General features: G+C 45.6%; 1 protein-coding gene across 1 annotated transcript in view; it reads left to right on the top strand.

Annotated features, from left to right (window-relative positions):
- The first annotated feature begins 768 nt into the window (after positions 1-768).
- Positions 769-24,645, top strand: part of VANGL1 (VANGL planar cell polarity protein 1) — a 40,201-nt gene continuing 16,324 nt past the window's right edge. The window contains exons 1-3 of the mRNA XM_065422520.1: positions 769-847; positions 2,338-2,471; positions 6,476-7,083. Coding sequence (XP_065278592.1) covers positions 778-847; positions 2,338-2,471; positions 6,476-7,083 — 812 coding nt within the window. The 5' untranslated portion in view covers positions 769-777. The remainder of the gene's footprint in view (positions 848-2,337; positions 2,472-6,475; positions 7,084-24,645) is intronic.

The following is a 24,645-nucleotide window of genomic DNA, read 5'->3' as shown; positions in this document are numbered from 1 at the left end:
AAAACAATACAGGTTCAGGCACGGTGGGTCTGATTCTCTTTTGCCTTGCCCCTTATGCGCTGACATATACCTGTGCAATGTGAGTGTAAAATGTTATCATTCTGATTTGGTAACATTTTTATATCTACTTTGCACAGGTGTAAGTGACAGACAGGGCAAGATGGTGGTGGAGACTCAAACCCAATGCATCTTTATGCATTTTCCAGTAGTGAGTTACAGAAATCTACTGTGCTGCCGGCATGGGCTGTGTTGCCTTTCCCTCACCAGACCCCTCTGTTTATCCAAAGATTCTGCTGTCCTCTGGAGACTTTGAGATAAATGGGGCTGCATTGTGTATAGCAGGAGCTGCTTATTTTATAATTTATTACTCCACAAATATATGGACAGAACAAAAAAGATGTGGTATCTGTCCCCAAGAGCTTACATGCTTAGACCAGGTGTGACAAATGTTGATAGATGCTACAGGGGAAGGAGGACGAGGCCTACCACGGTAAGCATGTGGCTGCTTTGCTTAGTAGAGTATCGGTATTGTACACCCATCTGTTTCTTTTTTCCTAGGTTGGTATTGAAGATTAAGGCACCTGCTCTTCCCTCCTTAGAGTTTCTTTAGGTGGAAAGTCATTGGCTGCCTGATGTTTTGGAGCTACTCATGATTGGGACGCTGAGAGTATCCAGGAAAGTACTTTCTCTGAGGACCCCACCTCAGTAGCAACAGCTGCTCACCCTCTAAGGAAGGCAATCAGTGCCCCTCCCAGCGGGGGGCAGGCGTCTGCTGCCATGGATACCGAATCGACATACTCGGGATATTCCCACTACTCAGGTCACTCCAAAAAAGCCCACAGACAAGGGTATGGAAACCGTTATTAACAAATTAGTCCTTTAGGCTGGGCAGTGTCACAGTGTCATGACCTCTTCCATAGATCATGCTGAAGCCCCTTGCAGACCAAAACACTGTGGCTCTAAAGGAGGCAAAGTGTGGGATGACCTTTTCTCTCTCTCAGGACACTAGAAATAGGGCCACAGAAGGTGGAGATGGAAAAAGATTGGTTAGTTCAGTCATTAACTGAGAGGGCTGGATAGAGTCCCCAGATGGAGGACTGACCAGCTTTTTAAACGGATGCTTGCTATTCCTCCTCCTTTTTTTCCACTCCTGTTTGTCTTCCTCAGCTAGGGGCAAAGTTTCTCTTCCCCTCAGCTGCCATGTTAATACCTTTTGTGGGTAAAGGAGGCAAAGTGTGGGATGACCTTTTCTCTCTCTCAGGACACTAGAAATAGGGCCACAGAAGGTGGAGATGGAAAAAGATTGGTTAGTTCAGTCATTAACTGAGAGGGCTGGATAGAGTCCCCAGATGGAGGACTGACCAGCTTTTTAAACGGATGCTTGCTATTCCTCCTCCTTTTTTTCCACTCCTGTTTGTCTTCCTCAGCTAGGGGCAAAGTTTCTCTTCCCCTCAGCTGCCATGTTAATACCTTTTGTGGGTAATTCAGGTGTTTAGAAAAACAGCTAAAAATAGGCAAAGTTTGCCTGTGGCTTTCATATTATTTATATATATGTATGTATGTATATATGTATGTATGTATGTATGTATATGCTCCATCTGAGATCAGGGTCCCACTGTGGTAGGTGCTGTATGAACCCAGACATTCCCTGTCCTGAAGATCTTAGTCTAAATATTGCTGTCAGTGCTCCCTTGAGTACTACCTCAGCCCCCTTGAGACAGCTTGATTACTGACTCCCCATCTCCCTCTGAAATCCTTTGGGGAGAGGGAGTACTCCCTGAGTTTACACTGAGGATACATGTGGGAGAGTGTCCCCTTCTCCAGGCCTCTTCTGATGTTGCTGGGGTAGGAGGTGTTTGTGACCAGGGATTGAGAAGGGAAGAAATAGGTACAAAGTTTCTAATTTAAGTCTTCTAGGCCAGGGACTGTCCTATACAGCTCTGAGCTCTCTGTGAGCACCGAACTAATGTGCCATGCCCTGGGGGACTGGCATGTGAGATGGCACCTGGAATCAGGCTGTCCTTTAAAGTTTGGAAAGAGGGTCATGTTGTACGGGCAGGTGCAGGCTCCTCGGTGGAGTGAGTCCTCTACAATCCTCTTGCCAGAAACCATCTGCAGACGTGGGATCTACGTTGGCTCCCAACCTCCTTGGGGGCATAGCAGGTGGAGTTTATGTTGTGGAAGGTTGTATCGCAAAGGTAACTGGCAAGAGGCTAGGGCACTTCTTGATTTACAGGAGGTTAATGAAAGTGGATAGATCTCACTGGGAGGGCTGAGTCTGTGATGCCTTCTGGTGAATGGGTCCTGTAATCTTCTTCTCCCCTTGCCTTTATTTATGGGAAAGGAGTCGGGACAGGCACAAATCGCCACGGAGTAAAGATGGCAGTAGGTCAGAGAAATCTGTCACCATCCAGACGCCTCCCGCGGAACCGCTGCTGGGGAATGATGCCTCTCGGACAGAAGAGGGTCAGGTAAGGAATGGGAAGCAAATGGAGATGCGGATGGGCAAAGCGCGGGTTGTGGGACAGCATTCTGCTTTGGTGACTGTCTTTGCCTACACGCTCATGGAAATGTGTACATTGGACTCTTGGTAGCAGGCAGGAATGGCTCTCGGGTCCCTTTGGATCATAGTTAATGCTGTTTTGGGTTTTTTTCAGGCCTTAAACTGCTTTGCAAAACTCTCTACCTATAGGGACTGCATCACTTCACCTACCACTAAAATGTAGCCACTTCTGTGGTGGGATGTGGTAGCAATTTAACAAAGCATAACACATGATTAAAGATAAAATATGAAGAATTGAAATGGTCACAGGCTTTTAGGGAGGCAGAATGCAAGGATCCAATTATACCTCCACTCTTGTATTAAAAGGCATGGGACCTTTGAGCTTACAAGTGGTCAGGACTTTTGTTTTGTCTCTTCTGAAAGCATCACTTTCAGTAGTACAATGCCCTGTCTGACCACACTGAGGGCTTTAGTTCACTATTGCTTTCGAAGAGCGCTTACTACTGAATCACCAATGCTTTGTGTCATGCCAAACGTACCAAGCCAGCTGTTTTTACCATCTGATCAAGGATAGTTACCCAACCCAGCCCCCCTCACTTTTTGCCTGAGCGACATGCCATTTAAAAAAAAAAAAATCTAGACCTTTAAAAAAAACCTCTTTCTAAAGGTAACAGAACAGGCGACCAAGATGCTGAGTGGAGAGAGGAAAGCAAGAGACAATCTACAACAAATATAAGAAAAAGGAGTGACAGCAAAAAATTGAGTCCATGCAGTAGGTATATGGACACTAGGTCAGGCAAAGAATGGAAAGCTACTGTTTCTATATTGTATCTGGATCAGAACAGCGGCCCTTCTATACCGGGAGCTCCACGGGTTGAAGCAGTCATACTGTGTGAATAGTAGCCTTAAAGAGCAGTGACACTTCAAGACAAACTTGGAATAGTTTCCAAATAGCGTTTCAGTGCATCCTATGTTTCACTCTTTTTCTGCATGTACTTTTTAGGTTAGTACTGATGTCTTACACAAAACCAAGAACTCTCTCAGGGAATCAGGGCCTGTCTACACATAAAAGGTTGCATCGGTGCAACTGCACCACTGTAGCGCTTTAATGAAGATGCTCCTACACCAAGCTTTCCCGCTGATGTAGCCCGGTCTACATTGGAGGGTTGGGGGTGGTTGTTAGGATGGTATTACTACTTTGCTCAGGGAGTGTGGATTTTTCACACCCCGTGAGCGCCGTAGTTTCACCAATGTAAGCCTCCAATGTAGACCAGACCTCAGTCTGCTGCCTCTTACCCGCCAGCAATGTATGCGTTAATAGTTGTTAGAGCACCCAGATGCCACTGCAGAGGGTGCCAAATGGAGGTACATAAATAAACCTTCTTTGGTTTTTGGACAATAGCTTTCACAAACTGCCAGTTAAACAGTTGTGAATGGGTGAGTTTGTGTCAGGTGGGGCAAAATATGCTGATGAGTTCTTAAGAAACAGGTCTTTATCTTCATGCAAATCTCTCTAGTAATGTAAACTAAAAAGCGAAGAAAAATACAAAAACAATATGAGAAGGATTGTCTCTTAGCAACTCAAAGACATTATGCTCCGGCAGCTTTTCAGCACAAATTTAGCTCAGTAGCTCCACTTGACTGCATGAACTCTTGATAATGCCATTTTAAATGGGAAGAACTGTTAGAACAGTGAGGCTGGGAACCAGGACTTGTGTGTTCTGTTTTAGGCTTTGGCCCCGACTTGCTGTGATCTTGGCAAGTCACTTCCCCTCTCTGTCACTGTTTCTCCATTTGTAAAATGGGGGTAATTATATTGGTCCACCTCATCGAGTGGGTGAGGGGTTAAGAGTCTAATGTGTCGAAAATGCTTAGATGATCATATGGAAGGTGCTAGCAAAAGGCAGAGTACTCTAGTACTGCACTCCATTGGAGAACTCGTTAGGCCTTTCCAGGGCCTGTTTTTACAAAAAGTGTTAACGTTGCTGAGACCATTTCAAGATGCTGGCTGTGGTTGGTCTCTCTCTCTTTTTAAAACCTCAGTGCTTTAGGCCTGAGATATTAATGTCCCAAATTGCACCAGAAGTGAAATTCTTGGAGCTATTCCAAATAATTATGCTGCCTCAGTCTGCTCCTGTCACAAGGATACTTTTAGACTTAATCTTTTTTATAACTCTTTTGAGAAGTGATTGTAATGATTTTATTAGATATTGGGCTGATGGCCCTGATTAGATGGAGGCCCTGAAACCACAGAACGAGAACAACACAACATCACTACCTCTGTCAATTAAGTTAAGCCTGTTTCTGTTAAAACACTTCTGTCAGCATATTTCCATGCAGAAGCCAAAAAGGTTTTCTCCTGTCAGTCACTGACACACTTGCACTGGGATATCTTTTTCTCTTCCAGAAAACACGTTGGGGTGCTAATGACTGATTTGGTGACTACAAAGGCTTAAGGTGCCACTATGTGGAATGAAGGAATCTACCTACTGTCTAGAAGTTTTAATGCAGTTTGGAATGCACTGGTGTAAATTTGTCAAGTCTTTAGAAGTCTGAGTCGCTCCCTGAACAGCAGTTCCAAGTCAGATCCATACATGTCAGATTAACTCTTTATCCTTGCCTTGTGTAGGTGTGTCCAAGCAGATGCATCATGGAGTAGGAAGAACAGTGTGCAGGATCTCTGTGGCAGAAGTTCTCTGAAGTCGGAATCCTTTTATTGCTGACTTTCAGAAAACTTTAATGTAGACTGAAATTTGACTCTTTGGCAATTGTCCCTACTTTTCAAATATGCTGGCTTCAGGTTGAACAGCTTTTGGACACATCCAGTACTTTAATATAGGAGCTAACAGGTGTTGTAGAGACCCACAAATTCACATGGCCCAGCACCTATAAATATCTATCTCAAACTGCTGGAGAGCTGGTTGTTAGCTTGACAAACATTGGCTAAAACAGTTCAGCAGAGGGTGTGTGTAATGTTTCCTCCACTAGTGAGGGAGACTGAGAAAATATGCAGTGGAACCCTTTGAAAGTGAAACCACTTATGTCACAACTTTACTATGGATGAGGTTTCACTATAACCATAATTGCACTCGACTCATTGCTGACCATTGAAACCGAATTTCTCTTGCAGGTGGATTCTGTAGTGCACTTATAAGTACTTGTGGACTGGAAGAGCGCTAGTTCCTGCATTTACAGAATGTTCTGTATCTGCAGGAGGTGGGCTCCTCTATTTTTAACTTCTGGGTTTCTTTATCAGGGCTGGCTCTCCAGATCTCTAAGTAGCAGGAGCAAATGCTCCCAGTCTCTCTCCCTTCATGAATCCCCTTCTTCTACTCACGCTCACACCGTAACATGTAATCTTTGTTGTCCCTACAGATTGGCAGGGTATTTGATTTTCTTTCAGGGAACTGAAAGGAAAGACCCATGCACAATAATCAGCATGTAAAGTTATTGTGAAGGTCAAGACTATAACAGGGTTCAAAAAAGAACTAGATAAATTCATGGAAGTTAGGTTCAGCTATTAGCCTGGATGGACAGGGATAGAAAACCATGTTCTGAGTGTCCATAGCCTCTGTTAGCCAGAAACTGGCAATGGGCACAGGGGATGGATCATTTGATGATTGCCTGTTCTGCTCATTCCCTCTGAAGCACCTGGTATTGGCCACTGTTGGAAGACAGGATATTGGGCTAGATGGACCATTGGTCTGACCAGTACGGCCATTCTTATGTTGAGTCACCTCTCCTGGGGCTGTAGATGCAGGAAAAAATTCCAAACTTGGTTAGACCATTTACCCCTGCTTCCCACCCTCCCACATTATTGTTGAATACATTTTGGGGATTCTAAACCTGCTGTTCAGCTGTGTTGTGGCAGTGTGCAGTCTTCTTTGGCGACCATGTGGCTCTTTGGCTGCTAAACACAGAATGTCAGGAATTGAGATAAACTGATGTTTCCTTATTCTCTTTCCCTTTCAGGATGACAACTGGGGTGAGACCACAACAGCTATCACAGGCACCTCGGAGCACAGCATCTCCCAGGAGGACATTGCCAGGATCAGTAAGGATCTGGAGGACAGTGTTGGCTTGGATTGCAAACGCTACCTTGGTTTAACAGTGGCTGCTGTCCTTGGACTCCTCGTCTTCCTTACCCCCATTGCCTTCATTCTCTTACCCCAGATCCTGTGGCGGGATGAACTGGAGCCATGTGGCACCGTCTGCGAGGGACTGTTCATCTCTGTGGCTTTTAAACTCCTGATTCTTCTGATTGGGACCTGGGCTCTGTTCTTCCGTCAGCCGAAGGCGGATATACCGAGAGTGTTCGTGTTCCGGGCCCTCCTGTTGGTCCTTATATTCCTGTTTGTTTTTTCCTACTGGCTCTTCTATGGCGTCCGCATCTTGGACTCCAAGGATACCAATTACCAGGGGATAGTGCAGTATGCGGTGTCTCTCGTAGATGCTCTCCTCTTCATTCACTATCTAGCCATTGTGCTGCTGGAGCTGAGGCAACTGCAGCCCATGTTCACGGTCAAGGTGGTGCGGTCGACAGATGGAGAGTCGCGATATTATAGCTTGGGGCACCTGAGGTAGGTTGAAATTTCTTGGGGGCAGGGGAATGTCTGGAAATCTGTGTAAAGATCCAAGTGCAATAGCTGAGAATGCAATCCATTGAGCATGGTTTTGTTAACATGATATCCATTGGGTTTCTCTATCCTTCCCCATCTGAGGCTCTCCAAGTCCTTCATAAAGAAAAGATTAACAAATTAAACCTATTGGCTCCCCAGTGGGGTAGGAAAGGAATGTTTCAATTTCACAGATAGTGAAACAGGAACAAAGGCTGTGATTTGCCCACGGTAAGAGCCAGTAGAGCTGGGGATTGAATGCAGATCTCCTCAGTCCCAGGCCTGTATTTTAACCTCTAGTCCAGGGGTGGGCAAACTTTTTGGCCTGAGGGCCACATCGGGGTTGTGCAACTGTATGGAGGGCTGGGTAGGGAAGGCTGTGCCTCCCCAAACAGCCTGGCCCCTGCCCCCTATCTGCCCCCTCCCACTTCCCGCCCCCTGACTGCCCTCCTCAGAACCCCCAACCCATCTAACCTCCCCGCTCCTTGTCCCCTGACTGCCCCGACCCCTATCCACACGCCTGCCACCTGACAGCCCCCCCGGGACTCCCACCCCCTATCCAACCGCCCTCTACTCCTCGTCCCCGACCACTCCCTCCCGGGACACCCCCCCGGCCCCTTATCTGCCCCCCGGGATCCCACCCCCTTATCCAACCCCCCCTGCTCCCTGTCCCCTGACTGCCCTCCCGACCCCATCCACATCCCTGCCCCCTGACAGGCCCCCTGGGACTCCCACTCCCAACCTTCCCTATTCCTCATCCCCTGACCGCCCTGCCAGAACCTCCACCCCAACCTCCCCGCTCCCCACCCGCTTACCAGCAGCAGGAGCTCGCAGCTGTGACACCCGGCCAGAGCCAGCTGCACCCTCCCAGCAGGAACGGCGGGCCAGAGCGTGGCTGCAGAGGAGGAGGGACAGCGGGGGAGGGGCCAGGGACTAGGCTCCCCGGCCGGGAGCTCAGGGGCCAGGCAGGACGGTCCTGCGGGCCATAGTTTGCCCACATCTGCTCTAGTCCTTGCTTTCCTCTCTTCTCTTCCTATGAAGAGCCAGCATTGGGACTGCCTGAAGAATCCCTAAATGCTCCTGCAAAGGGGTCCTTTATGCTAAGTGATCAGCAGCTATGAGATTGGAATTTTTTTCAAACTGATGATTTGGTTTCTCAAGCCTCAGATGAAGATGGGGGCAGGGTGGGGGCTATGTTCAAGGCTTGTCATGTTGTGTGTCTGGACCCTGACGCTACTTGATGTGAAGGGGTTCTGTCTGCATGCCCTAGGTATACAGATAAGCAAGCTTTTGCTGTGGCAGCTCCCAGGATGTGGCACTAGCTCCTCTTGAAAGAGCTACCCCAGTTTCTCCCTCCCCTCTTAGGATAACTGAAGACCCCACACTCTGGAGTATTTGTTTCAGCTGCTGTCAGTCCCATATGTAAGCTTTGGCTGCCTTTTCAGTTGCTCTATATTGTTACTACTTAGTTTGGTTTCTAGATTATTTGCTTATTCAGTTGGTGGTGGGTGGTACGCTCTACTTTGTAGGTGTCTAGGTGGGGCCAGGGTGCCTAAAAGTTATTAGACCTTCTTAGCACTCCGGCACCTCCTAGATGTCATTTGATACTCTTAGTTGTATGACTCAGGCCTGACAACCCACCCCTCGTGCTGAGGTTCTTGCCTCTCTCAGGTGTGGGAAAGGCCAGGTCACGCTGGCTAGAACTTTTTTGGGGGGAGAAGGCTTATTTCTGGTTCCCTCACCCCATGAAACTGATGGCTTCTCAGGCTGGGGGAGGGAATGACCTCAAGCATGAAAGGGAAGATCCTGTCAACTAGTGTCTGGATTAAACATCTGTCAAACTTATCCTGTCCAGATCCCTGTGGCGCGCACATATCTGCTGCAGATGGAGAGATTAGTGTCTGCTGGTTTAAGTGGATATATGAACACAGTCTCATGCAGCCTGTTAGCATAGCAGTGGAATTGCTTTGAAGTAGGGCTTAGTGGTTAGAGCAAGAGCCAGGGAGTTGGGATTCTTGGTCCTTGTTCCTGGCTGTGCTGGTGACTCATGTGACTCTGAGTAAGTTAGCTCAACTCTTTGCCCCTGTAAAATGGGAGAAGATACCTATCTTCATAGAGAGTGGCAGAGTAGCGGGGCTTAACTTATTGTTTGTAAAGCACTTAAATCTGTAGGTCCACACTGTTGTTATCAGCATAATTAATCTATTGCCTATATGAGAGTTTAGATCACATAACGTTAAGATTCTTCAGTGATCGGTTCTAGTGTTTATCAGGCAAGGACCAAGACCTTTCAGCCCAGAGAGACTGAAGGGTAGCCACCAAAGTAAGAATTCATCTATACACTAATACTTCACACATTGGGGTGTGAAGATGCCATTGTTACAAGAAGAAGAGTTCTGCATTTTTAAAACTTAACTTTGGGTATCTGTTTTTTCCTAAAGAAAAAAAAAATTGAATTCTTGCTTTTGAGTGTTTTAGTACAAAATGGTGGGAAATCCTAGGTTTGTATTCATAGATAGTAGGGCCTCTGTTGCAAACATGCTTGAAACTAAGCTCGTAGATGTGAATAGTCCATTGACTTCATGCTTAAGGTTAAGCACCTGCATAAATCTCAGGAGGATGAGGCCTAAAGTTGTAACAGGTCTTCTGTTAGAGCCTGATATATCTGGCTATTTTGGAAAACCCCTAGCTGCACCTAACTATTCGGTCAGTGATATTTAACTGGCATGGTAACTGAAATAAATGGACTGACTTCTCATCCTAAGGCCAAGCAGTTTGTTCCTGTCTTCACTTTGTCTGTCTCTCTCCATCTCCGCAGTTTTGAGCGCCGCTTCTCCGCCTCCACCCCCTTCCGTTGAGTGTCTAGCATGCTTTTTTGGGATGGGCTGGGAGAGCTTTCAACATATCTGGGGGGAGGGATAGCTCAGTGGTTTGAGCATTGGCCTGCTAAACCCAGGGTTGTGAGTTCAATCGTTGAGGGGGCCATTTGGGGATTTAGTTGGGGATTGGTCCTGCTTTGAGCAGGGGGTTGGACTAGATGACCTCCTGAGGTTGCTTCCAACCCTGATATTCTATGCTTCCTCCTAATGTTGTTTCTCAGAGAGGTTCGGATGGAAAACTTTCCACCAGTGCTGGCTCCAAATGAGTGAAGGAATGGGGTGGAGCTGAACTTGCCAGTAAGGACTTCTTCTCAGCTCTGGCAGGCTCAGGTCACTTCTCTTCCAAGAGTGGTTCCTATTAGCAGGCTGGCTAAAGTGCTGAGAGAGGGACCACACCAGTTCCAAAGATTTCAAGTTTAGCTGCCCAGTTTAAGGACCTCCTGGCCTGTGATTTTTGTTTGGGAGCAGGGAATGGGGCATTGCAATGCAGGTGGAAGGTGGAGTTGTACCCAGGATTGTGCAGCCAAGCCGAAGCCCTGCTTTATTTGGTAAGTTTATGATGTTTGCTGCACTGCTGGTAATGGTGAAATCGCTTGAGAGGCAGAGGAACACAACATGAGGGCTGTTTGCAACCCTGTTCAGCAAATGCACATGGATACAGAGAGTGAGAAAGAAAGAGGAGAGATGAACAAAACTCAGAGAAAGAAAGGAAAACAGAGGAACATGCAAGCGAGACTGGGTCGGGAAGCAGATGGTAGGAGTGAAAGCAGGGGAAAGGGGTGTGAACAGAAAGGGGAAGGGAGAGAGAAGGAAAAATAAAGCATTCTCTATCAGCAGGACTGATATTCTGGGGACTTAATTTTTTAATGTCCCTGTTTGTATCACAAAACCCGGGCATCTGTTGCTCTTTCAGGCCAGTTCCTCCCAAAATTTTCTGGATGCCTCATAGGTTGTTAGCAAAGGCCCCTTTAAAAACTCCTCCCATTCTTAATCAGGCCGCTAAATTTATTCTCTTCCTTTCAAATGAATATGCATTCTTCGCCCCCAACCCCGACTCACCCTAAAGCAGTGCTAGTCTAGACAGCTCAGGAAAATGAATGGTTTCAGAAGCACATGGTAATTATTTGTCTGTAAACATTGATAGAATTAGTGTCAGGCGCCTGCATTATCTTGGAATCATTTGGGTTAAACAGGGCCATTAGTGGGTCATAGAGTCTATTTCCACCCTGTTACATGGATGGGACAAGACGTCCCAGAACAAGGAGCAGTGGAGGAGGGACAGGTGACACTGTTCACAGTTGTCCATTTATAATTATATGGGTCTGTACAATGCCAGGTCTGTGGTGGAGAGCACAGATCTGCCCTAGCCTTTCACCTCTTCAAACAAGCTGCCTGTGAGATTAGTTTGTGAGTCTCAATCTAGCTTCTACTGGACATCCGGCCACAACATTTGCAGTGCGATCCACACAAGTGGACATACTTGGCTGTCTTTAATCCAGAAAGGCTGTGTACTTGGAAAGGACTATAGCAGGGGTGGCCAAACTTACTGACCCTCTGAGCCACATATGACAATCTTCAGAAGTTCGAGAGCCGCGGCTGAAGCCCCGACACCCCCTTCCCCGCTCGGCAGAAGCCCCTATCCCACAACCCTGCTACAAGGCAGAGGTCCCAAGCTCCCCTCCCCCGGGTGTAGGGGAGGTGTGTGTGGGGGGGGGGGAGGGACATGGAGGGCTCCGTGAGCCGCACTTTAACTGTAAAAGAGCCGCATGCGGCTTGCGATCCACAGTTTGGCAACCACTGGGCTACAGTGTCAACTAGATCCTTGCCCATCCCTTTGCAAAGGTAGGATATAATCCTTGCTGAAAGCTATATGGGATATTTAACCTGACCTTAATTGTAGTCAAGAGGCCAAGAAAGAAACTGGTTGTAGCTACACCCCCATCTGCTACTACTCTGCCCATCCCTTCTAGACCCATCTCCATCTAGAAGTCATTAATGCCTCCAGGTTAGAGGTGCTGTTGCATGCACAGTGATCAACAACAGAGCAGATGCAGTCACCACATCTAGGCCTATATGAAAGACCTCAGAGAAAGCTCGCCTCCCACTATAGCAGAAGATAATATAGCTGTCCATAGAGGCATACGTTGTGAATGTCCACCCACACCTGTGGACTGTAATGCAAAGCAGGAGTAAGCTGTGCTGGCAGAGTTGTGTAGGGCAAATTTATGCCACCTCTTTTCTGATTGTATCCAGTACAATCAGCTTCTTTCCTCAATACTCAAACTTAAACAAACAGCAGGCCTGGCACTTGTGAAATTGCTCTCTGGGTTTTCAGCACTTAATGATCTCATTTGATAAGCTGCCTCTTGTATCCAGGCTCCTCCAGTTGGTGCAGCGGGCATAGTTGGAGTGTGTGGGGAGGGGAATGGACTGAAAAGGAACAAAGGGTAGGGGGAAGTAGGTTCCTCAAACCAAAGTCTGCATGTTCAAGCCTTTCCTGAAGTGTGGCTCACTAACTCCAGGCAATGCTTAAAGAGTGACATGCCCTTAGTCAGCGAGAATACTTGTGCATCATCTGAATGGAATAGAAAGCTCTTGCTTTCTGTCCAGAGTCCTGTTGAAACTTTTTTTCTTGGAGGCTACGGACACTCTGTCTCAGCCCCCCCAAATGCAAGCTCTTCATGGAGTACCTACCTCTTACCCCCATTCTCCATCACAGGGTTTACTGGACCAGATCAGAGCAATGGCCCATTCAGTCATCTCTTGCTTCAGGTAGGGCATGATCCTGCAAATGATGGTGAAGAAACTCCCTAATGTATCTGGCCAATTTGTTCTTCACTGAGATTCATAGATTATAAGGCCAGACAGGATTGGTGTGATCTAGTCTGACCTGCATAATATAGACCACATAGGACTTCCCTGAATTAATTCCTGTTTGAATTAGAGCATATCTGTTAGAAAAATATACAATCTTGACTTAAAAATTTCCAGGGATGGAGAATCCAACCCCTTGATAAAGAGGTTAGGAAAGTGTGGTCTTCCAAACCTCCTGCAGTGATCAGCCTTTTCTCTGAAGCATGAGATCTGATTACTCTGAGCTTGGCCTATAACTACCAATTTTATTAGTAATTTGAAATGTATTCAGCTATTGTATCAGAGACTCTGACCTCCTGTAGCAGTAAGTTCCACAGGCTGAGTATGTGCTCAGTGGAGTAGCACAGCCAACTCCGCAGTCAAACCCAGTAGCCTAAGTGGAATTGGACACCCACTTGCTCATTCCCTGCTAAATTGCACCATCTCTAAAATGTTCATGTTGGTAGAATTGTAGGGTGTTCTCAAATCGAAGCTAGCCCTACCCACTTCTGTATGATACAACTCTTCATTCCCCACAGCTTCCCCGCTTCGTCACGCTAGCCAGCCCAGAACTTCCTAGGAAGCTGAGTGTCATTCTGCTAAAGTGGCTAATTGCCACTGAGGATGTAAAGCTCTCTCGGAATCTATGCAGTCAGCCCCAATGTAGCCTTTTAGTGCTGGTGAAAGGTGCCAGCCTGATGCCCTGGAGACTGAAGTCCTCCCGACTACAGAACTGGCCCAACACAGACAATGACAGTGCAAGCTTCCCCACGCCTCTGTTTGCCACTAGACTGCAACAGTGACTTGCTTGGGCCCTCTCCAGGGGTGAGAGGCTAGCTCTTCTGCCTCCAGACCCATTCAGTTCTTTACTGCTCTGGGCATGTCAGCAGTAGTTTCTGATATAGGCAGTTGATCACTGGGAGTTGCACTGAGAGTCCAATGCATTTCAACCACCAAATAACATCTGATCCAACTGAGTTCTGGTTGCTGTCTAGTGCTGGGTTTCCCAGACACTTGACCTACCTGGTCCTCCCCTACCCCCACTTCCTTGTACACACAAGGAGCAACAGCTGCCTGCTGCATCATCCAGCTGCGGGGGAGGAGGGGGGCACAGAGATAGAGGTATCATACAAGTGACTGTGCCAGTGTTTTCTGAAATCCTTTTTGCTGGTGTTGTGGGCTCCTTCGCACCTGGAAATGAATGCTGGTAGGAACATTTTATTTTTTAATTCCCTTTTTTGAGGGTTTGTCTGTCTGGCAGCTTGCTCTGACACAGTCTGTATTGTGCACCGGCAAAGGGAGCATCAGGATTTCTTATGGCAGTTGAAGCAGTGCCACTGTCTACTGGAGCATTTCTTGGTGACTGAATCTAACAGCAAAGTCTGGTACTACTAGCCCCCTCCTGTTACAAATGAGCATTCTCAGAGATCTGATGGAGGGTGATCTGCCTGTGTGCTACAGTTTTCCCTAGGTTACCACACTTAGAAATTCAACCCCCAAAGTCTATTTGGTTGACTGGTTGGTTTTGTGCGTGTGTTTGAAGAGAATGGGTATAACCAGTGTACTCCCTTATTGCACAGATTTGCCCAGCAGGCTTTTAAATATTGATTTAAATCTAGAACTGGACTCCTGCCTCCAAAAACTGATTAGGCAGTGGGTCAGAATAAAAGAATGGGAGCTGAGATGGCCTGGGTTCTATTCCTGCCTCTGCCCGATCCATTGTGTGACCCTATTCCTGTCATTTTACCTCTACGCCTCAGTTTCCCCATCTACCTCACAGGTTTGGAGGCAAGGCTAGTGTAATGAAAGTTAGTGCGGTGGGATCCTCTCCTGAGATGTGCTGTGGTAGTAGAAAGCTATTCTTGACACTCTGTTGAAATAGGATATGTTAATGAGATAATGATGCAGCCCTGGGGCCTTGCAAGCTACTGGGCTGCAGCCTCCGCCTTCCATGGGAGCCTGAGCTTGGTTTTTTTCAATTGCTTTGCGTCCCAAAAACATGAGTGTGGAGTGTCGTATGATGCACACCAGCCAGTGTAACAGTTGCTCTCTGCTACTACAGGAGCTCCAACCAGCAGAGACTGGGGAGTGACCTTTATTCCCTGGAGTGATGGTTTCACATTTTTGGAATACTTGTAACTTAATATTTTAACAGTCCCGACCGAATGTGTACTTGCAGGTGAAGGGCCTAGAGTCAATTATTAATCTCTGGCTTTCTCTTCCTCTTACTATGTGATCTCCTGAAGGGCAGCCTGAGGGGCCATGGCTTAGTCTGCAGGGATTTTTCTCCTTGTTTTAGTTCTGCAAACTGACAGCACACAGCAGAAGATGTACAAGCACGTCAGCATTCCCTGTACTTATGGGTTTGTCATCTGATTTCCTCTTCCATTGTTGTCCTGCCACCCAAAAGGCCAGCTGGCCTTCTCTGAAGTGCCTACTGTGAATTTTGTGGCCACTACAGAAAAGGCCCAGGCATCTACAAACACTGAAAAAAGAAAACCCCAAAACTTTTAACACAGACTCCCTGTGACAAATCATGGGGTACTAGGATTGCATCAAAGTAATACAGGTCCAGACCTGGTGTACAAGAAATTGTTTTCAATAAATATGTAATTCATTCCCTATATATACATAATATAAAAAATATCAAGTAAAATGGCAGCTAATCCTAACCTGAGTCCCCTCCAGTGTTGATTGATTTAAATCAAGGCAATTTAAATCAGTGATTTAAATCACCAAGTGGAAAGCCTAGATTTAAATTATCAATTTTAATCACTTTTCCATTTGTACTTCAGTTATTTTTCTAAAGAAACGTGCATTCTCCAAGGCTGATGTAAATCAACATGTTTTCTTTAACACAGTTTTTATAGAGGCTAATGGATTCAGCATATTTTTTTTATTTAAATGTCTTAAGAGATAATAAGTTTAGGCTGTAACACATTCTGTATTAAACTCACATTTCATTTTAAACAGATTTATTTTTAAAATGAAAACTTATAATAGAAAACCTGAATTAAATTTAAAAAAAAAAATGTTTTCCCTACCATGGTCCCCTCCACACATACAACCCTTAATTCAAGTGTACTAGTGTTTTTAACTCAAGTTGGCTGTCCTGTTTAGGGGCAGGGTATAAGCTAAAACTTTTTAGCTACTGACACAACTACTCTAGTACTGGATGCAGGCGAGTATCACTCAAGAGCCACTTGTCCCTCAATTCTCCTGTGTGCTCAAGTTCTCCCGCAATTCCCTGGGAAAGAATTTATAGAGCAGTTCATCTTATTGCAGCACTGGGATGTGGTCCCAGAAGTCCCAGTGACACACAAGGATGAATACAGCGCTCCTGTGGACACTGAGGCTATATCTACGCTACGGATGCTACAGCAGCATAGGTAGCGTGCTGGAGCTACACTGCTTTAATCCCACCGCATAAATGCTTCCTACAGCAATGAAAGAGGTTTTTCCGTTGCTACAGGAACTCCACCTCCCCCAGTGATGGTAGCTTGGTCAATGGAAACATTCTTCCATCAGCTGCCTAGCTGCAAACACAACATGGGTTAGATTGGCTTGACTGTGGCTCTTAGCAGTGTGGATTGTTCACACCCTTGAGTTCTCTAGCTATGTCGACCTAAATTTTAAGTATGGACCGGACCTGAGTCTTGCTTCACAGTGGGGTGCTCTCATTTGAGCTGGGCTAACTTGAGAGGAGTAACTCAAGTTAACTTTGCAGTCAAGCCGTGCCCTGCATGGGAGATTGAGCTCTGGCTTAGAAATGGAGTGTGTGAGATGGGGTCCCTCTCACACACGGCCCTATACGGCATAGTCTCAAAACAGCCCCTAAGGGCTGGTCTTTTGTTCACAGAAATAACAAAAGGTGTGAATTTAACCGGTTTAGTTACTTCCATGCAAGTTTGTGTGGACTTCCAGTTTGGAAGAAAGTGGCTAATGTTGGTTTAGTGGAAGTCTAGCTACTGACTTTAGCTGGTTCCCATCTGAAATGAATGTCCTCACCCTGACTGACACTGAAATAACTCCTCTGTTTTGGGAAACCGAGTAGATACATCTCTGCAAGTCTGTGTGCAGACCAAGCCTAAAATGTAGTTCAGCTTATTGCCCCTGTACGTCTGTATTCAACCCCATCGTTCAGCTATGAGTAGCTTTGTGGCAAAATTTGGGAGTTTGAGAGAGAATCATGAGAAATATCCCCCAAAGAGATTAAAGCTGTTCTTATTCAGAGTAATGGCAAACTGCCTTTGAATGCTTTATCTGTTAATCCTGAGCCCTGCCAGGAATCAAGTAATGGATGATCCTTTCCCTGGGATAGCACTCAGTCAGGTTGCTGGCCAGGACCTGGAATGAGACCGGAGTGCTTTTGCCTTGTTGCAACAAATGAGACCCTTTTAAACAAAAAGAATCTCTTACTACACTGATGTATGAATTTAAAACTGTTCTAATGGTTACTTAGAACATTTTCTCCTGCTTATTTACTTCAAGTTAAAACTGGGCAAATACATTAAATATAATTTCCTTCTTTAACTTTTAAAGCTATTAATGTATGTGCATGGGGGCGAATTTCCTAGTAGTGCTCACAAAGGCTCTTCAACCATCTCACCTAGCATAAGAGAGAGAATTGATTTAGCCTTATGCCCTTTTTAAAACATGGACTCTTATTACTCAGAGAGCTGATTCAATTTTGCATATGTACAAGAAATAGGTTTTTCCATATTTAAAAAGAAAAGGGAAATTGGAGGAAGCTAGAGTTTTTATATTAGGGTTTCTGCATTTGTTTTTATTTTTACTGTGTTGTTTTTTCAGGTCTGAATCCACTGCAGGTATAAATCGGGACAAATCCACTGATGTAAATGGAGATATTTGCTTAGGCTAGTGGTGAATTTGCTGTAGAAGGATGAGTCTCTATACCACCCCTACCACCACCCCGCCTCAGGAGCCATAGATGTAGGGCCAGTGACCGAAAGCAGCAAGGTTAGAGGGCTTCTGTTTCCTGGGTGCTACGAGGCGCCCAGGCCCCTATCCCCTTCTGTTCCTGTGCTCAGCTACACACTGGCACTTAAGTCCTGGGTTCCTAGGCAGAGCACTCCCTGTAGACAGCTTTCATTGTTAGGAAGCAAGAAAAGGGGAAGGGGGGGGTGTTTACTCAGTCAAGCACCAACAATATGCTGTGTGCTCTTTTGGTGTCTACCTTTGTTTTCGAACTCTTTATCCAAAGTGCTTTGGTGGGAGTTTAATCCAAAACTAGAAATTCTGTTTTACACTAAAATGCTTTTTGGAAGTGAAATGTTTCTGTGCCTCTTAAAAAAACAAACAAAAACGCACACTAAATTCTTGTTGATGTTCTTTATGAGCTGGTGTCTTACGTTAGTAAGAAGCCTGAGAGAAACAGGTTGTGTCTGCCGCTTCGGTGGATTACTGATGAATATTGAAATGAACATGTTCGTTTTCTAGGTGTCTCTGCAGTTGCCTTTTTAAGTGCTAGTGGACAGTGTGGAGGGACAGCATTGGACACTGCAGTCTATTTGTCTGCGGAACAAGAACAGCACTTGATAGCACATGCCTCCTGCAGTATGGTGCCAGTTATGTGCCTCATCCCCTGTCCTAAAGAACCCACCTCCAGAGCGAAAGTGACATTGACTCTCCATGTCCTGGTCAGTCTTTGGCACCCCTGTCAGCAATGGGGACCATTTGTGATTTGGACATCAGGAACCGAGACCATCAACTTGCTTTTCTCATAAGCTCCCAGATATTGTGTGATAACTTCTGTTCGCTACAGACTTAGTCTGGATTGGAATCGCTGACCTAGAAATGAGACTCAAACTTGCATCCAAGCTCCGGAGCCCTCCAGATCTCTTCCTCCAGCACTTCTTGTCACCTGCTGTTCCACTCTTTCCTGCTGCTGAGATCTTTCTCATAAGACCAACTTCTGTAGCAAGCATTGATAGTCCCCAGTAGTAATTAGCCTGCAAATTGTTCACCTGGATTGATGTAATTCAAGCCTTCAAAGAGCTAAGGGCGGATGGGTTCACTTTACTGTAAGGAAGCTGGAATGACCAGCTGGCTTGTGATGCTACTTACTGCACCTGTGTGTACTAAGCTGGGTGATGCTGTGCAGGTTCAGAGTGCCTGCTGAGCCGTTCATTTTGAGATGTTGTGGATCGACTTCCTGAAACCGTCCCTTCGTGTAAATTGCCATCTCTGTGCTTCGGTCAGCCTTTCCCCCTAGCCTGGTCGATCAATTGATAATGGAGGCCTTTCACTGCTTAGGCCTGTTTCAGTGCTAGCAGTTGGTAGGTTTGTTTTTTTTAAAAAATGAACAAGTTAGTCTTCTCTCTCACTCCCACAGGGATACTCAGCCACTTCACAAAAGCATGGTGTGGAGACAGTCGGTAGGGCATACTGGCAGCATGCTTGGCAGAATCCTAAATCTGAGCTAGCTTCTGAGATCCAGTCCCCGCCTCCTCCTAGGATTTGATCCAGCTACCGTTCGCTTCAATGAGTACTGGCTCAAGCCTGTAATGAGGGTTTGGGGCATCTGGCCAGGCCTTGGTTTGTTTCTCATTGGGTGTTCTTGGTTTGTGGTGGTGGTGTGGCTAGGGAGAGGCAGTGACTTATTTCTTCTTTCAGTTCCTTGCGCCAGCCTCAAATGTGAACTGGCAACAATAAGATGGGCTGGCGCTCTGCTCTGTGAGCGTTAGCGGCTTATATGTATATATTTTAAAATCTGTTCTAGGGGAATTAATGCTTTAGGGCTTCTAGGTGTTACTGTAATACAAATAAATACTAACTGGACACAGAGCCATTAGCTTCTAAGGTTGTCAATACGGCAGCTGGGAGCACGTCTTCCAGCCTGGGTAGACAGATGTGCACTAACTCTGCTTAAACTAGCTTGCCAAAAGTAGCCGTCTGGACCTTGTGGCACAGGCGAGCCACAGAGTGGGACAGGCTTGTACCTGTGCCACTACGTCCCTGCTGCTGTTTTTAGTATGCTAGCTCGAGCAGAGCTAGCATGTGTCTGTCTCCCCGGGCTGGCTATACTCTGATGATACTCTGTATTGTCGATGCCTTCCAACTTTGTATCAGCAGCACATTGCTACTCTTTTGTGCCATGGTTATTAATAAAAATATTGAGTAAGATTGATCCCAAGACCGGACCCTGAGGACTCCACTAGTAACCTCCCTTCAGCATGATAGTTCAACTTTTAGTGTAACCCGTTGCCTTCTCCCCTTTAGCTAGTTCCTTATCTATCTTACAAGTTTCATACTAATCCCCGTCTTCTCTAATTAAACAATTTCCCATGTGGTACTGTGTCAAATGCTTTACTTGAAGTCCAAGTATATTAAATCTGCTGCATTTCCCTTATTTTAAAAGAATCAGATATTTTCTCAAAGGAGGAAATCAAATTAGTCTGACATGTTCTGCCTTTGGTAAACCTTTGTTGCATTACATTCCCTTTACCTCCAGGAACTTAATGATTCTTTCCTTCACAATTTGTTTTTAAGTTTTGCGTACTACTGAGGTCAGACTAACCGGTCTAATTGCCCAGATCTTTTTTTTGTTTTGTTTTGTTTTCCTTTCTTAAATATAGGTACGACATTAGCTATTCTCCAGACATATGGTACTACCCCCCAAATAGCTAGACTTATTACAATCCATGTTCCGGACAAGCAATCTCATGTGCCAGTTCTTTCAATATTCTGGGATGGAAATTATCAGGTTCCCATGACTTGAGCACCTTAAGCTCTTTAAGTTTTTTTCCTTCCACCTCAGATGTGGTACCTTCCATTTCTATACCCTCACTTCCATCAGCCATCCTGTCTTTCATACCCATGTTCCATTTTATCGCCCTTATTGAAAACAGAGGCAAAGTATTCATTTAGTTTTGGGGCCATCCCTAGTTCATTTTTAAACTCCTTCCCATCCACACTGTATAGCAGCCTAATCCATCCTTCTTTATTCTTATTATTTATATAACTTAAAAAAAAAACCCCTCTTACGTATTTTAACTTCCTTGGCGAGAGTTAATTCAGCTTGACTTTTAGCAATTCTCACTTTATTCCTCCATTTTCTAACCTCCATGATGTAGCTTTCTTTGTGGATCAGTCCCTTTTTCCATTCCCTATAGGCTCTCTGCTTACACCTACTAACCTTTTTGAGGAGGCTATTCATCCAGCTGGGCCTGGAGCCTTTTCCTACAAGTTTTGCCCCTTGCATGGGATGCAAATGGCAGATGGACTTTCTTCAAATCAGCGATTCAAAAGCTAAGTTTCCCCCACATTTAAGTCCTTGAGCTCTTCAGGCCAGTTAACTTTAACTTTAACTTCCCTTAAAACCATAGTTGTTACCTGATTTTGGTGGTTCTTCCATTTAATTTAAACTAAAGCAGCTCTTGATCACTCAATCCAAGATTATTTCCCAAGACCAACGCTTCTATGATGTCCTCACTACTTATCAAAAAGTCCACCTCTTGTTGGTTTGGTGGTCTGATAAAGAAAACTCTTGTATCATATCCAGGAAAAACTAGACCCCATCTGTATTAGTAGCATTTATTCTCCAATCTCTATCTGGGAAGTAAGTCTCCCATCATGACACAATTCCCAAATGTATTTATCTCTCTAATGTTATTGAAAAGATCTCTATCCATATCTGAGTCTGACTGTTGGAGGTCTGGAGGAGACCCAAACACTTGCCTAATACAGCCTCTCTTGCAGTCCTTCCCCAAAGTGATTTTGATCCAAACAGGTTTTTTTGTTCATGCTGTCGCTTCTTATCTCTTTACAATTTACTGCTTCCTTGGTGCACAGTACTACCCTACCACCTTGGCCTTTTTTCCTCTCTCTCCTAAATAGCTCTTTGCCCACCCCTGGACTAGAGGTATTCAAGGGTAACTATGGCACCCGGGATTGCTGCCTCCTGTGGCACTGCGGGGCTAAGGCAGGCTCGCACCACTCCTGGAAGCGGCCAGCACCACGTCCCTGCGGCCCCTGAGGGAGTGGGGGGCAGAGGGCTCTGTGCCCTGCCCTTGCCTTCAGGCACCGCCCTCTGCAGCTCCCATTGGCTGGGAATGGGGAACCGTGTCCAATGGGAGCTTTGGGGGTGGTGCCTGCAGGCAAGGGCAGTGCGTGGAGCCCTCTGCCCCCACCCCCAGGGGCCGTAGGGGCATGGTGCCGGCCGCTTCCAGGAGTGGCGCAGGGCCAAGGCAGGCAGGGAGCCTGCCTTAGCCCCGCTGCATGCCGCTGCCATCCCAGAGCTGCTCAAGGTAAGCGGTGCTGAGCAGAGCCCGCACCCCAACACCCTGCCCTGAGCCCCCTGCGCACTCCGCCTGCACCTCAACCCCCTGCACTGAGTCCCCAACCCCCTACCCTGAGCCCCCTCGTATGCTCTGCATCCCTCCTGCACCCCAACCTGTTGCCCTGAGCCCCTTCCTGCACACCGCACCCCCTCCCACACCTCAACCCCCTGCCCCAGCCCTATGTTCATGGCCCTGCATGCAATTTCCCCACCTAGATGTGGCCCTCAGGCCAAAAAGTTTGCCCACCCCTGCTCTAGTCCATTCATAAATGATATTCCACCATGTTTCTGTCATTCCTGTAATATCTGGTTTGACCTCCTGCATCAGTAGTTCAAGTTCTTCCATTTTATTGCCCAGACTCCTTGCATTCATGTACAAGCTCTTCAGTTGTTTTTCTCAGCTCTCATCCAGTTTTCTACCTGGATTAGGTATAGTCCTTTACTAATGGTAACATCTACCTGACTGCTACTCAAATCAGTATTTGTACTTTTTCACCTTGCTGTCCATACTCTCACCTTCTGATATTAGTATATCTTCATTTAGCTGAATTTTACTGCTGTGTATTGAAGCCAAATGTGGAGATTTGTCAAGGTCTCTCCCAACTTTCTCCCCTTGTCTCCTTATCAATCATGCCAGCTTTGATCCCAGAAGGTTAATACTCCATGTACTCAAGTGAAGTCCATCAACTGAGGAATGTCTTTCTGTGAATGTCTCCCAGTGGTCGATCATCCCAAAACCTTCCTCGCAGCACCAATCCTTGAATCACCTGTTCATCTTCATTAACGTGTCCCTTCTTCTCTAGGGACCAAAAGTATTCTGCTGAAAATCATCTGAGCTTTCACTTTAAGTGTCTTACCCAGCTTAGCAAAGTCACTCTTTATCCATTCCAGTGAGAATCTAGCAGTGTCATTTGTTCCAACCTGCAGCACAGCTCAATGGATTTTTTCCCCCTGTTCTCCTCGGGATCCTTTTCAGCCTCATGTCCACATCTCATAGCTTTGCTCCTCTCAGACAGCACGCTCTTCTGTTCTCTGGATGTGTTCTGGTATGACAAGCCTGTTGATTCTGTTGACTATGGAATCCCTGATCACATAAGCCTGTCTTCTTTTCCCCTCCTTGTGTTGGTATGAATCTCTTATGTTCTCTTTCACAGTCCCCAGTACCTCATCCCCATTTTCCCCCCTAGGCTCCAGTCCTTGATATCTCCATCTCTTCCTCTCTCCTGCAGGGACTGGCGTCACCCTATCTTCTGCCTGCTTCTCCTTCTTGTTCCTCAGTGCAGCAGAGAATTAATAGACTTTTAAGGCTGGAAGAGACCTTTATGATCATAGTCTGACCTCCTGCATGACATAAGTCCATAGAACTTCACCCATTAACTCTTGCATCAAGCTCATAACTTTTGGCTGAGCATATCTGTTAGACATCGAATCTTGATTTAGACTGAAAATGATGGAGAATCTACCACATCCCTTGGTATGTTCCACTAGTTAATTATCCTCGCTGTTAAATGTGCACCTTATTTCTAGTCTAAATGTATCTGACTTCAGCTTCCACGCATTTGATCTTGGTATGTCTTTGTCTGCTAGATTAGAGAACCCTTTGCTCTCATATCTTCTCCATGTGTAGGTCCTTCCGTATACTGGGGAGTAAAATGTTTGGCTATTTGGGTGTGGAGGGACATAGTGAAGTGTGACATATCTTACTAGTCATTTTCTGTCCCTGACAAGCCAGTGTCTTATTGGACCTTTTAAATCATATCCCCCTTCACACCCATCAACAGTATCTTTGAATTTTGCCATGACTTATTGTACTAGCTGCATTCTCAAACTTCTAGAGCTAAAACCAATGCCTCTTACCATCTGAAAGTAGCTTGTACTCCATCTTACAAATGGCAGGAAAACATTAGTCTTGAACTCCGTCAATTGAAATCTCCACTACTAAAACTGCCTGGTGAAAGACTGTTGCAGAATTGCTTAGTGGGCAGTCCAGTACAAATGTTCTAAAGATAATAAACTTCACCAAGCTCCTGGCCTGGTCAGTTTCTCAGAATAAGAGTTTCAATCAGTGTGGCTGTAATATAGAGTTTTACAGGATTTATAGAACTGCTATGAAAGCGTTCTGGATTAAATTGTGGACTTTAACCATTGGCCTGGGAATATTTGTAGAGTTACTTTTTAAAAATAGCTTGTTCTGGACACTTCATTTAAAGTATTCCTTTAAAAAAAAAAAAAAAAAAAAAGTTTGCTGATGTCATGCTGCAATGAAACTTCCTTTTTAAAATGTAACTTTTCATGCTATTTTATCTCCAATGTGGACTAAGTGTTTTTTTGTTTTTTTGTCTTTTTTTTAAAGACGCTAACCGCATTTGTGGTAGACTTATGAAAACTTTTTTTAAAAGTATCAGATGAAAAAAAACCTTCAATATTTCCTGAACTTTTTAATGAAGGTTGTACAAAATCCCTACTGAACTGTTACCATGGACATTTTGCACA

This window comes from Emys orbicularis, chromosome 1 (assembly GCF_028017835.1).
Source record: "Emys orbicularis isolate rEmyOrb1 chromosome 1, rEmyOrb1.hap1, whole genome shotgun sequence".
NCBI lineage: Eukaryota > Metazoa > Chordata > Testudines > Emydidae > Emys > Emys orbicularis.
This window is presented reverse-complemented; position numbering and strand designations above follow the sequence as displayed.